The following is a 14,813-nucleotide window of genomic DNA, read 5'->3' on the forward strand; positions in this document are numbered from 1 at the left end:
CCATCTATGGAAATGATGTTTCAGCCTCTGACCCTTCATCAGGGCAGAAAGGAAGGGGGAAGAAGCCAGAATAAGGAGGTGGGAGGAGGGGAAGGAGGACAAGCTAGAAAGTGAAGCCAGGTGAGTAGGGGAGGGGGAATGAAGAAAGAAGCTGGAATGTGATTGGTGGAAAAGTTTAAAGGGCTAAATAAGAAGGAATCTGATAGATGAGGACAGTCGGTCATGGAAGAAAGAGGTAGAGGTGGGTAACCAGGGGGAGGTGATAGGCAGGTGAGGAGAAGAGGCAGGGGACCTCTTAAATAGACATATTGAAAAGGTTATGAGCTTGAATGGAGAATCTTGATTGGCACTAGGTAAGAGGAGTGGCACCAGGGGGAGGTGATGGTTAGGTGACAGCTCCCAGTGCCCCTCCTCCTTCCCTTTCTCCTATGGTCCACTCTCCTCTCCTGTCAGATTCTTTCTTCTCCAATCCTTTACCCTTCCCACCCACTTGGCTTCCCCATCACCTATCTTCCTCCCCTTCCCAACTTCTTATTCTGGTGTCTTCTCACTTCCTTTCCAGTCATGAAGAATCTTGGCCCAAATGTCAACAGTTTAATCATTTCCATAGATGCTATCTGACCTGCTGAGTTCCTCCAGCATTTTGTGTGTGTTGCTCTGGATTTCCAGTGTCTGCAGGATCTTGTGTTTATTTCTTCTTGTCCTGATGCAGGGTTCGACCTGAAATGACAACAGTTTCTTTCCTCCCACAGAGGCTGCTCAAACCGTTGAGTTCATCCAGATTCCAGCATATGCACTTTCCTGTGTCTCCCTCGTCCTTTCCTTCTTCTACTCTGACGCTGCCTGACCGGCTGAGTCTTTCAGCAGATGTGGTGTTTTGCTCTTCACCCGGATTGCTTCATCAGGAGAAGGCGTCATCATCGCGTGAACACAATTCCAACACGATCAGGTCCACCAGGTGGAAGTCTTGTTGGGAAATCTTTGGATGACGTAACCCAGGCTGTAGGATAACGTACTGAGCAGTGGATCAGGATCAGAATCACTGGCATGTCGCAAAGTTTGTTGTTTTGCAACAGCAGTATAGTGCAATACACAAAAACAAAAAATTACAATTTAAAAAAATATATACGTATATATAAATTAAGTAGTGCAAAAGAGAAGGGAAAAATACTGAGACGGTGTTCATGGGTTCACTGTCCATTCAGAAATCTGATGGTGGAGGGGAAGAATCAGTGAGTGTGTGTCTTCAAGCTCCTGTACCTCCTCCCTGATGGCAACAATGAGAAGAGGGCATGTTCTGGGTGATGGGGTCCTTAATGATGGATGCTGCCTTTTTGAGGCATTGCCTTTTGAAGGTTCCCTGGATGCTGGGGAGGTTGGTGTCCGTTGTGGAGCTAGCTGAGTTTACAACTTTCTGCCGCTTTTTCCGATCCTGTGCAGCCACTGGATGGGCTGCTGCGGGAAAAGGACTACAGCCACCACTCAACACAGATGGTCTGGGCCCTGTAAACAGGCCCCAAAACATTCCACAGGTACTTTATAAAGCCTTTGACACAGGGCATAGAGGATAATATCAGAAAAGGCTGCAGAAAGTTTCAAAGTAAGCCAGCTCAGCTCCACCACGGGCACTCGCCTCCCCAGGATCCAGGACACCTTGAAAAACTGATGTCTGATAAAGGGGACCCCATCACCCAGGACATGCCCTCTCCTCATTGTTGCCATCAGGGAGGAGGTACAGGAGCCTGAAGATTCACACTCAATGTTTCAGGAACAGCTTCTACTCCTCTGCCAGCAGATTTCTGAATGGACAGTGAACACTTGAACACTGCCTCGCTATTTTCTGCCCCTCATTTGCACTACTTACTTCATTATCTACATCTACACACACTATTCCTTAATCAATGGTTTTTATTACCATGTATCGCAATGTACCGCTGCTGCAAAGCTCCAGAACCTGAGCCGGTGATATTAAACCTGATTCTGAGTATGGAGATGAAGGACGCAGAACATAAAAACATCTACTGATTGTATTTCCTGTACAATGAATAAAGTATACTTGTATATTCAGGAAAAAAAATGGACCCCGTCCACAGTGGGGATGAGATCACCGGCCGTTGATAAGGAAGGAGTGCAGAGCGGTAACTGAGCAAGGCACAACGCCCCTGTAAACTTCAGTATCAGCGTCCGATCGTCTTCTGAATCTTCCGAGAGAAGAGAGTTGGAGAGATTGAAAGCACAGAACACAATGCAGTGGAAGCTCCCAGCGAAGCGACATATCTAAACTGTATAGGGTGCAAAAAAAATAAAAATTATGTGGACTGGGGAGGAGAGGCTTGACAGGCTAGAACTGTTTTCCCTAGAGTGAGGGAGGCTGAGGGATGACTCTATAGATGGTTATAAAAATACAAGGGCCCGCCCTCATGGACACCTCCCAGTCTCCACCCGGCTAATAGGATTCGCCTGCCGCTCACTCCAGACTCGTCACCAGCAGCCTATTTAACCCCAGTTCTCATCCACAGTCCTCGTTCACTCATCGAACCAGCTGGCTCCAGGGTTTGACCTAGCGTCACTCTCTCTGTGTAAAGTTTACCTTGTTCCCTGTCGTGTTTAGTTCCTGTTCTCTCTCGTTCCGTGGCCTCCTGTGGCTTGTTGTTTTGCGATCTATTATTGACGCTATCACTCACCGCTGAATCGTCTCCACTGCTCTGCTTTTGGGTCAAGCCTCCTCTACCTTTCCTGACAGACTGCAGGTTGTCATTGTTTTACAACCCCCACCACCCCCCGGGGAGGAGGGGTGCAGAACTGGAGGGCACAGTTCTAAGGTGAGGTGGGAGGTGGTTAACAAGGAGCAACTTTTTCTACACGGGCTGTCTCTCACAACCCCATTCTCTTGCATTCTCCCCGTAGCCTTTGACACCCTGACCAATCAGGGACCTGACAACCTCCTCTTTAAATACACCCAGTGACTCGGCCTCCACAGCCGTCTGTGTCAACGAATTCCACAGGTTCACCACTCTCTGGCTAAAGAAATAATGGATGCCCACCTACTTTGACTCCCCCATGACTGGAAACATCCTTTCTAAGTCCACTCTATATAGGCCTTTCAATATTCAATGAGATCCTCTCTCATTCTTCTAAACTCCAGCAGGTATGGGCCAGAGCCATCAAACATTCCTCACACACTGACCCTTTCATTCCCAGAATCTTGTAACTGTCCTCGTACCTGCAAATGTACCTGCCTCAACCACTTCCTCTGGCAACTCCTTCCACAATTAACCGCCCTCTAAGCGGAAAAGTTCCCCTGTTAAATTCTCCCCTGTTTAGTTCCTGTTAAATTTCTGCCCTCTGGTTCTTGATCCTCCGAGCCTGGGAAACAGACTGTGTCCATTTACACCCAAGATCAACTTGCACTCTGCTGAATAAGATCCCAGCACCCTCAACATCCTTGTGGATCTCTGCCCTCTGTCCGGTCTAAAGGCACCGTTCCTACAGCAGGGGGAACTAAACTGCAACACAACATGCTGTACTCAGTACCCTGAAGACCAAGGTGCCAAACACCTTCTTTGCCTCCCTGTCTCTCTGCAACAGTTATTTCAAGGAGTCATGTAATTCACACTGGTCCGTTAGGGGGTCAGGAGCAGGGCTGGCTACACTCCTTGCCCCCTCCCCCACCCCAGTTCACGTACAGGCAGCACCAGGTGCACAGAAGCCAGTGCCTGTGCCTCATTGCCGTGTTCCCTGGCCCACCCCCATGCCCCTGCTTTCTCCACTCCCTCCAAACTGTTCCCTAGTTCCGTCCCCCGTGCTCACACCCTCGTGGGAACCCCTGCCACTGTGCCCCCTGTGAGCAGCCCCAGAAAGCACCAGGCAGGGCAGCCCACCTCCCCCTCCCCACTGCCGCGCACCGGCGTGAACCTCACCCCTGCGGACATGGCCAATGGCTTTGACAATCGACTGCCCAGCTGGGCTGTGTCGGGAACGAGCGGATGGTGGGGCCGAGCCGACCAGGGTTGCAGCCTTGATTTGGCTGCAGGAGTCCACAACGGGAGATTTGCAGCACCAGGAGAGCAGGGACAAGGTTCTGGTCAGCATTCCGGGGGCAGAATGGGAATAAGGGAAATACCTGTGCCAAATACAACAGTAAATTAAACTATATTCACGGGTACTGTCTGACTTGCTGAGCTCCTCCGGTATTTTGTCCATTGCTCTGGATCCAGCATCTGCAGAACCTCGTGCCTATTATAAACCTAATTCCGATTCTGCGTGGTTGGACAGTCATGCCATCTTCTGGTGTACTAAACTAATAAGAATAACGTCTCCACTTACCCTGACCTCCTCAATCCTCGTAGCGGATCACAGGCCAGTGGGCACCTGGGAGATCTCGGTCTGCATTTGCTGCTAGAAAAGGTTCAACATACAGAGAAATTTAATCCGAACAGTTTACAGGGTCATGGGCAACACACGTGTGGTGAACTACATATACCTGTCTGGACACGCCCCCCCGCTGACTGCTCCTGTGGTTCCTCCCACAGACCCCGGTATAAAGGCGATTGGAGACACAGCCCCGGCCTCAGTCTCCAGGATGTTGTGTGGTGGTCATTTGCTGCTTGTGCTTTCTTCCAGCCAATAAAAGCCTATATCTCGCCTCACGTCTCCGAGAGTTATTGATGGTGCATCAACACGCAAAACGCCTGAGGAACTTGGCAATTCAGGCGGTATCTATGGAAATGATTAAGCAGCTGAGGTATAGGTAAAGGGCTGGAGAAGGAATCTGATAAGAGAAAGTGGGTCATGGGAGGAAGGGAAGGAGGAGGGAAAGAGGCCACAGGATCAGGAGATAGTTCCTGCTCTTTGTTGCTGGTTTGAAATGTTTAAGAAAATTTCTGGTCAGGCCAATGGCTTAATCATGGCTAATACCAGGGGGATGATGTTAAGGTGTTTGGAGCGGAGGAAAGCATAGGGGGCAGATGTCAGAGGTAGTTTTTTCCTCTTTTTTTAAACACACAGAGTGGTAGCTGCACGGAACGCCCTGCCAGACTTGTGGTAAAGGCAGATACATCAGAGACATTTACGACACTCTTAGTCACATGGATGATAGAAAAATGGAGGGAAGGGTTAGATTGATCTTGGATCATATTAAAAGGTCAGCATAATGTTGTTCTAAGCTGTTAGACAGCACCAGACCACGGGAGTCCTCCCCTTTACACTAGAGACCTGCTGTGGAGGGTGTTGCACAAAGCGATGTATTGCAGAATACCAGTCCACCAGCTGCTTCTGTATTCAGCAGGAGTCCATGTGAGCCCACACACACAGGCTGAGTGTGAGAGGTTACAGCCCACCCGCGCGTGACTGAAGGGGGCTGCTCCTCACATCCAGCTCCGTTTCAGCCCCACATTCCCGATTTCTGGTCGCCCAGTGCACAGAGAGTGGGTCAGTGGAGAATGCCATATCAAACTATTCTTGGGCCAGGACAGGGTCACTGTTCACAGGTTTGCATAATGACCCTGGAGGTTCCACCCGAGCTGACTGCCTACCCCCTCTTTGGGGTCCTCCCAGGGCTGCTGGATGCCTCATCCTGATCAAGAAATCTCTCACTTAGAGCAAAGTACATACATGTCATCACATACAACCCTGAGATCTGTTTTCTTGTGGGCACTCACAGTAAGTACAATAGAATCAATGAAAAGATGGACGAAAAACCAATGTGCAAAGGGCAACAAACTGTGCAGATACAAATAATAATAAGCAAGCAAGCAATAAATATCAAGAACACGTGATGGAGAATCCTTGAAAGTGAGTCCACAAGATGTGGAATCAGTTCAGTGATGGGGCGAGTGAAGTTATCCCCTCTGGCTCAGGAGCCTGATGGTTGAGCTGTAATAACTGTTCCTGAGCCTGGCAGCTTGGGCCCTGAGACTCCTGTGCCTCCTTCCTGGTGACGTACACACAATATGCTGGGGGAACTCAGCGGGCCAGACAGCATCTATGTAAACAGTCGATGTTTCTGGGCAAGAGCCTTCATCAGGACTGGATAAAAAGATGAGCAGTCAGAGTAAAAAGCTGGGAGGAGGGGAGGAAGAGGTACAATGTGGTAGGTGAAGGTGAAACTGGGGGGGGGGGGTGTAGATAAAGAGCTGGGAAGTTGATTGGAGGAAGAGATACAGGGCTGGAGAAGGTGATTTTGATAGGAGAGGACAGAAGGCCGTGGAAGAAAGAAGGAGGAGGAAGAGGAGGAGTACCAGAGGGAGGGGATGGGCAGGTAAGAAGAAAAGGTGAGAGAAGGAAGCAGGAATGGGGAATGGTGAAGTGGGAGGAGAGGCAATTACTGGAAGTTCAAGAAATCGATGTTCATGCTATCAGGTTGGAGGCTACCCAGATGAAAAATAAGGTGCTGCTTCTCCAACCTGAGTGTGGCCTCATCGTGGCAGTGGAGAAGACCGTGGACTGACATGTCGGAATGGGAATGGCAGTAGAGTCAAAATTGGTGGCCACCAGGAGAACCCACTTACTTTGGCAGATGGAGTTTAGCTGCAGAGCAAAGTGGTCTCCAATACATTAGATCTCACTAATATACAGGAGGCCATACCAGGAGGACTAGAAGACCCCAAAAGACTAACAGGTGCAGTGTCGCCTCACCTGGAAGGACTGTTTGGGATGCTGAATGGTAGTGAGGGAGGTGGTGTAGGAGCAGGTGTCGCTCTTACAAGTACCAGGATCGAGTGGGGAGGCTTGAATGGACAAGAAAGTCATTTAGGGAACGATCCCTGTGGAAAACAGAAAGTGGGGGGTGGGAAAGCTGTGCTTGGTGGGATCCTGTTGGAGGTGGCAGAAGTTGGAAGTTTCGGAGAATTATGTACTGGATGCAGAGTCTGATGGGGTGGTAGGTGAGGACAAGAGGAACCCTACCCCTCGTGGGGTGAGGGCAGACGTAAGCATAATGGAAGAGATGTGGTTGATGGTGGAGGAAGGAAAACCCCTTTCTTTGAAGGAGGAGGACTTCTCATTAGCTCTGGAATGAAAGGCCTCATTCTGAGAGCAGATAGAGCAGAGACAGAGGAATTGAGAGAATGGGATGGTACAAGTGACAGGATGGGAAGAGGTATAGTCCAGTTAGCTGTGTGAATCAGTGGGTTTATAGAAGATATCTATAGAAAGACTGTCTCTAGAGATAAAGACAGAGAAAGAAGTGTCGGAAATGGACCAGGTAAACTTGAGGGCAGGGTGGAAGTTGGAGGCAAAGTCAATGAAGTTGATGAGCTCAGCATGGGTGCAGGAAGCAGCACTAAAGCAATTGTTGATGTAGCGATGGAAAAGTGGGAGAGTGATACCGGTGTAGGCTTGGAACATAGACTGTTCCACATATCCAACAAAAAGGCAGGCATAGCTGGGACCCACACGAGTGCCCATGGTGACATCTTCTGTTTGAAGGAAGTAGGAGGAGCCAAAAGAGAAGTTAGTGACAGTGAGGACAAGTTCCAAGACCAAGGAGATGGTGGTGGACTTTAGGAGATCTAGGCCTCATATGGAGCCAGTGATCATTAATGGAGAATGTGTGGAGCAGGTTAAGACCTACAAGTATCTGGGAGTACAGTTAGACGAGAAGCTAGACTGGACTGCCAACACAGATGCCTTGTGCAGGAAGGCACAGAGTCGACTGTACTTCCTAAGAAGGTTGGCGTCATTCAATGTCTGTAGTGAGATGCTGAAGATGTTCTATAGGTCAGTTGTGGAGAGCGCCCTCTTCTTTGTGGTGGCGTGTTGGGGAGGAAGCATTAAGAAGAGGGATGCCTCACGTCTTAATAAGCTGGTAAGGAAGGCGGGCTCTGTCGTGGGCAAAGTACTGGAGAGTTTAACATTGGTAGCTGAGCGAAGGGCGCTGAGTAGGCTACGGTCAATTATGGATAACTCTGAACATCCTCTACATAGCACCATCCAGAGACAGAGAAGCAGTTTCAGCGACAGGTTACTATCGATACAATGCTCCTCAGACAGGATGAAGAGGTCAATACTCCCCAATGCCATTAGGCTTTACAATTCTACCGCCAGGACTTAAGAACTTTTTAAAAGCTATTATTAATGCTTTTTGAGATAGTGATTTAGATGCATATCATATTTTTTACTGAGTTAAGTATTGTATGTAATTAGTTTTGCTACAACAAGTGTATGGGACATTGGAAAAAAAGTTGAATATCCCCATGGGGATGAATAAAGTATCTATCTATCTATCTAGATGGAGGAGAGTGGTGCCGGAGGGAAGATGATTGGGTCTGGTGTCCAGAAAGAAGCGGAGAACTTTGCAGCCTCGCTGGAGGGATGGAGGTATCCAGAAGGATGTGGAGAGCTTTATGGCCCCCCGATGGGGGAGGCAGGTGGAACCTGGCCTGCTGAGTTCCTCCAACATTTTGTGAGTCGCTTTGGATTTCCATCACCTGCAGATTTTCTTGCTTGTGAAGAGAGCACAGCCTGGGTTGTGTGTGCACGTGTGTCCTCGGAGATCTTGACACCCGGGAACCTGAAACTGCTCACTCTCTCCACTTTTGAGTCTTCGACCTACCCTTCCTGAAGTCCACAATCAGCTCTTTTGTCTTACTGACGTTGAGTGCTACGTTGCTGATGTGCCACCACTCCACTAGCTGACATATCTCACTCCTGTACGCCCTCTCGTCACCACCTGAGATTATACCAACAATAGTTCTATCATCAACAAATTTACAGATGGTATTTGGGCTATGCCTAGCCACACAGTCATGTGTATATAGAAAGTAGAGCAGTGGGCTAAGCACATTCCCAAGGTGCACCAGAGTTGATTGTAAGCTAGGAGGATATGTTATCACCAATCCGCACAGATTGTGGTCTTCCAGTTAAGAAGTCGAGGATCCAATTGCAGAAGGAGGTACAGAGGCCGAGGTTCTGCAACTTCTCAATCAGGAATGTGGGAATGATGGTATTAAATGCTGAGCTATAGTCGATGAACAGCATCTTGACGTTGGTGTTTGTGTTGTCTAGGTGGTCTAAAGTCACGTGGAGAGCCATTGAGATTGCATCTGCCATTGACCTATTGTGGCGATAAGCAAAATGCAATGGGTCCAGGTCCTTGCTGAGGCAGGAGTTCAGTCTCATCACGACCAACCTCTCAAAGCATTTCATCACTGTCGATGTGAGTGTTACCAGGCAATAGTCATTAAGGCAGCTCACATTATTCTTCTTAGCTGGTAAGAAGAATACTGGGATAATTGTTGTTGTCATTGCTTTGCTGCTGCTTGTGCATGGGAGGGGGGAGGGGGGATTTGGGGATTCTAACATTTAACTGTCATTCATTCTTTGGGCACTCCTCCATTTTCATGGATGTTTGCAAAGAAAAAAGAATTTCAGGATGTATATTGTATACATTTCTCTGACATTAAATGTACCTATTGAACCCAAAGATCCCTTTGTTCTCCCACACTGCTAAGAATCCTGCCATTAACCCTGTATTCTGCCTTTAAATTCGACCTTTCAAAATGAATTCCTTCACGCTTTTCCAGGTTGAATTCTATCTGCTGGTTCTCGGGCTGTCAATGTCCTGCTGTAATCTAGGCCAACGTCCTAAATTTCTCTACATCGCCACACAGCCTCTTCTCTGTGGAAAACAAGCCCTGCCTGTCCAGTCTCTATCTCCTCAGAACTAAAGTCCTCCGCTCCAGGATACCCAAGCTTGGCCCATTTGCCTATACCCTATGCACTTACCTGTTGTCTTTGAAATGCCTCAACCAGCATCTCGGGGCAGCACTGTTCCATAGCAGTTAGTGTAGCACTTCACAGCACCAGCAATCGCGATCAGGGTTCAATTCCCGCCGCTGTCTGTAAGGAGTTTGTATATTTTCCCCGTGACCAAGGGTGATTCCTTCCACATTCCAAAGGCGTATGCCTTAGGGTTAGTAAGCTGTGGGCATGCTATGTTTGTGACAGGCCACAGCAGGTCCGCAGACTGTGCTGGTCTCTGACATGAACAACACATTTCACCATATGTTTTGATGTACAGCATCTGTAACAAATTAAACTAATCTAATCTAGTCTTTGTTCCACGCACCGACCACACTGAGGGTGAAAATGTTACCCTTCAGGTGCTTTTTAAATCTGTCCTCTCTCACCTTGTGCATTTCAGTTTCAACCCTGGAGAAAAGATTGTGACCATCCACCTTATCTGTGCCCATCTCAATTTTATAAATCTCTATCGGGTCGCCCCTCAGCCTCCTTCACTGACTGTCCAATCTCAAACCTTCCAGTCCTGGGAACATCCATTTGAATTTTTTTCCATCTTAGTATCATCCTTCCCATATGAAGGTGAGCAGAACTGTACACAATACTCCACCGTCTGAGTACTAGAATGGTAGCACGACGTCCCAACTCCAGTACCCACTTCCCTGTCTGACAAAGGTAAGTGTGCCAAGCACCTCCTTCATCTTCCCACCAATGAGCACCCTGACAAGGAGCGCAGACACAAGACCTCCCACCATAAAAGGCCAAACTCTCTTCTTGCTGCTGCCATTGGGCAAGAGGTGCAGGAGTCTCAGGACTCACACCACCGGGTTCAGAAACAGTCATTACCCTACAGCCATCAGGCTCTTGAACCAGAGTAGGTAACTACTCCGAAACTGATTCCCATAGACTCACTTCCAAGGATTTTTACAACTCATGTTCTCAGTATTTTTACTTTGCACTATTTGTCATCTTTTGTACATTTCTAGTCAATGCTGCCACTGATACAGGCAGCGGACGAGGAATCTCCCCCGATACTGGAGTCAGGTGCAGCTCCCTCAAACCTTTCAAACCCACCATCCTCCACCTCCACCCCCACCTCACCGGGGAAGCCTGCCCACTGCTCGTACCTGCTCAACCAGCTGCACAGAGGGAATCTGGTTTCCGATCATCCTCTCAAACAACGAGACATTCAGACCCATCTTGGTTGCGTTCTCATAATCCACCACCTTTGGTTTCAGCTATAAGATGATTCAAGGTTAATTAATGTCATTTCCAGAACACAAGTACACAGCATAACAAAATAATTGTTACTCTGGATCTAATGCAGCATGGAACAAGAAAACACAATAAGATAAAAAACACGATTTTTAAAAAAAACTCAGTTAAGTACACAAGATAGCTTATTTACATAGGCTGATTGTATGTCCATAAAGTGACACTAGGCACAGGAGTGTCTGTACTTAAGGTGACTGACAGGAAATGATAAAGTGGTGGTGGTTGGGGGTGTGGAGGGGTGGGTTAGTGGGTGGAGGTGTTGAACAGCCTTACTGCTCGGGGAAAGTAACTGTTTTTGAGTCTGGTGGTCCTGGTGTGGATGCTACGTAGCCTCCTCCCTGATGGGAGTGAGATAGATAGTCCATGAGCAAGGTGGGTGGGATCCTTCGTGATGGTATTGACCCTGTTCCAGCACCTTTCGGTATACATGTCCTTGATGGTGGGTAGGCCGGTGCCAGTGATGTGTTGGGCCATTTTACAAACCCGCTACAGAGCCTTCCTGCCCACTCCAGTGCAGTTTCCATACCAAGCAGTGATGCAGTTTGTTAGGATGCCCTCCACTGCAAATCTGTGGAATGATGTGAGTACAGATGTGCATCATCCAGCTCTCTTCAGCCTCCTCAGAAAGTAGGGGTGTTGGTGAGCTTTCCTGACTTTGTTCTGGGACCATGAGAGGTTGTGTGTGACGTGCGCTCCCAGGAGTTTGAAACTGCTTGTTGGGCAAGACCAGAAGACCATAAAACATAGGAGCATAATTAGACTATTGAGTCTGCTCTGCCATTTGATCGTGACTGATTTATTTTCCACCTCAAACCCATTCTCCTGCCTTTTCTATACTAATCCAGAACCCATCAACCTCTATCTGAAATTCTTCCAGTGACTTGGCCTCCACAGCCACCTGTGGTAATGAATTCCACAGATTCAACACCTTCAGGTTAAAGAAATTCCCCCTCATCCTTGTTCTAAATGGATGTCCCACTATTCTGAGGCTCTGCCCTTTGGTCCTAGACTCTCCCATACTACTCAGAACGTCCTCTGCACCTTTAGGCCTTTCAATATTCAAAAGGCTTCAATGAGATTCACCCCGTGCTTCCAAACTCCAGTGAATGGAAGCAGCAGAAATGAGTGGGACACCAACTTTGGGACCGCCACCTCGTCCACTGCCCTGTCCCACCTTAGTGTAGCCGGCTTCCCAGGGGTGACTCTCAGTCTTAATGGACTGTTCCACTGTCCTCTGTGACAAGCTTAGGAGTGCCCTTCCACAAACTACGGGAGTTTGGCCCAAGCTATGAGGTTAAATAGGTGAAGGCAGCATGTGGCATGTTGGCTTTCATTAGTCAAGCCATTGAGTTACGGGGCGTTTATTTCATAAAACAACACAAATTAGGCACTTCTGGCTCTTCGAGCTGCACCTCCACTCCCCAGCAACCCCAGAACACCGATTAACCCTAACCTAATCACGGGACCATCTAACCTCCCCAGTATGTCTTTGGAGGGAACTGCAGCACCAGAGGAAAACCCACACATCCCACAGATAGGATGTACGGAGGACTCCTTGTGGAGGAATCCGGGATTGAACTCTTGACAACCCGAGCAGTAATAACATCGCACCAACTTTCCAATAATTTTCAGATGACATGAAAGCTAGCGGTGTGGCTAATGTAGAAGGTCGTCGTAGCTTACTACGGGCCATTGACAGGATGCAGAGCCGGGATGAGAAATGACAGATGGAGTTCAACCCAGGTAAGTGTGAAGTGATTCACTTTGGAAGGTCAAATTTGAAAGCAGTTTACAGGGTTAATGGCAGGATTCTAACCAGTGTGGAGGAACAGAGGGATCTTGGGGTCCATGTCTCTATGGCTCTTGGTACCCTAATCCCAAGTCTATCCCCCAATACAAAATTCTCCACGCTCTCCCCCCTCTGACACACCAACAAGCCTCACACGGGGAGCCTCTCCAGTTCTAGCAGTGAACAGTGTTCAGTCCTTCGAATCCATCCTGTTTTCCAGTAGAATGCTCCACATCTCAGCCCCCATCACTCTTTACCCCCTTGGCAGACCCATGCTATCCCAGATTCCAATCGTCCCCAACACCATTACCTGTCGATCACCAATCATAATGAGGTGTTGGCAGGCTGGAGTGAGGGTGGTCACTACTTGGGCCTCCAGAACCTTGGACACTTCATCGAAGATCACAATGCGCGGCTTAATATGCTGCAGCAGGGTCCTGTGTCTCGCCGTACCTGTGGCACAGAAGGGGTATGGATTTATTTCTTCCACACACTCAGAGTGTATTCAAATCAAAAGTTTCAAAATTAAAGATTCAAGATTATTCATCCTCGTTCTTCAGTACACGAGTTTAAAGGAGAACCAAATGGTTGTTACCCTGGATCCGACACAGCATTAAAAACTACACAATTAGCATAAAAATATAATAATAAAAAGCAAAAATAAAAAACAGAATAAATACACTGGATTCCTGTTAATTGGCCCATTTGTTAATTTTAACTGCCACATTAAGATAATTACAAAGTCAGCTTAGTACCATCTTGAAAATATAGTGAGAGCTAAAGAGCTAATGTCTCAGAAGAACTCGTTCGTGCATTTATTTTTAATTGGCTTGACGACTGTAATGGTGTTTTCACAGGTCTCTGAAAAATCCCTCATTCAGAACGCTGCTGCCAGAGTCCTCACAAAGACCAAGAAAGTAGAACACACCACTCCAGTTCTCAGATCGCTAACTGGCTTCCTGTCCATCAGAGGACTGACTGTAAAATATTACTACTGGTTTATCTGAATGGTCTCGGGCTAAAACACACCTCCCAGCTCTTGCTGCATTATGAGCCTTCCCCATCTCTCAGGTCGCCTGGGGAGGTTCTGCTTACTGTCCCCAGCGTCAAAACTAAACATGGTGAAGCAGTTTTTAGTTACCATTCTCCACATGTCTGGAATAACCTTCCAGAGGATCGCAAGTCTGCCCCCAGTTAAGCTCTTAAATCCAGCCTTAAAACTTTTCACTGTGGCTTTTAGTTAGAATCATTCCATTTATCATATCTACTGTATTTTTGTGTGATTTTATTCTCGTATATATTGTCTGAAATTTGATGTTTGACTTTTATACCTTATTCTATGTAAAGTACTTTGAACTGCCTTGTGTTTGAAAACAGTCATACAAAATTTCCTGTGCTATCTCTGCTAGAATTTTTTGAGGAGATTACAAGTAGGATAGATAAAGGGGATGCAATGGATGTTGTATATTTGGACTTTCAGAAGGCCCTTGACAAGGTGCCACACATGAGGTTGCTTACCAAGTTAAGAGCCCATGGTATTACAGGACAGTTATTGACATGTTTAGAGCATTGACTGATTGGTAGGAGGCAGCAGGTGAGAATAAAAGGATCCTTTTCTGGTTGGCCGACAGTGACTAGTGGTGTTCTGCAAGGGTCAGTGTTGCGACTGCTTCTTTTTATGCTGTATATCAATGATTTAGATGATGGAATAGATGGCTTTGTTGCCAAGTTTGCAGATGATACAAAGATTGGTGGAGGAGCAGGTAGTGTTGAGGAAACAGGAAGGCTGAAGAAGGACTTAGACAGATTAGGAGAATGGGCAAGAAAGTGGCAAATGAAATACAATGTTGGAAAATGCATGGGCCATGCATTTTGGTAGTAGAAATAAATGTGCAGGCTATTTTCCAAATGGGGAGAAAATCCAAGAATCTGAGATGCAAAGGGACTTGAGAGTCCTTGTGCAGAACACCCTTGTTCTATAAGGGTATCTATGGGGTTTGGAGGGATA

The 14,813-nt window shown here is 47.5% G+C and overlaps 1 protein-coding gene across 3 annotated transcripts in view; it reads right to left on the reverse strand.

Annotated features, from left to right (window-relative positions):
• Nucleotides 1–1,820: 1,820 nt before the first annotated feature.
• Nucleotides 1,821–14,813, reverse strand: part of LOC140732456 (NFX1-type zinc finger-containing protein 1-like) — a 62,327-nt gene continuing 49,334 nt past the window's right edge. For 2 of the 3 annotated variants that reach the window (XM_073055131.1, XM_073055132.1), the window contains exons 12-15: nucleotides 13,116–13,258; nucleotides 10,869–10,979; nucleotides 4,327–4,398; nucleotides 1,821–2,282 (exon numbers count right to left, since the gene is read on the reverse strand). In XM_073055131.1, the coding sequence (XP_072911232.1) occupies nucleotides 4,354–4,398; nucleotides 10,869–10,979; nucleotides 13,116–13,258 (299 nt within the window). In that variant the 3' untranslated portion in view covers nucleotides 1,821–2,282; nucleotides 4,327–4,353. The remainder of the gene's footprint in view (nucleotides 2,283–4,326; nucleotides 4,399–10,868; nucleotides 10,980–13,115; nucleotides 13,259–14,813) is intronic. The other variant, XM_073055134.1, reaches the window with a different exon arrangement.

Source organism: Hemitrygon akajei, chromosome 8 (genome assembly GCF_048418815.1).
Source record: "Hemitrygon akajei chromosome 8, sHemAka1.3, whole genome shotgun sequence".
Lineage (NCBI taxonomy): Eukaryota > Metazoa > Chordata > Chondrichthyes > Myliobatiformes > Dasyatidae > Hemitrygon > Hemitrygon akajei.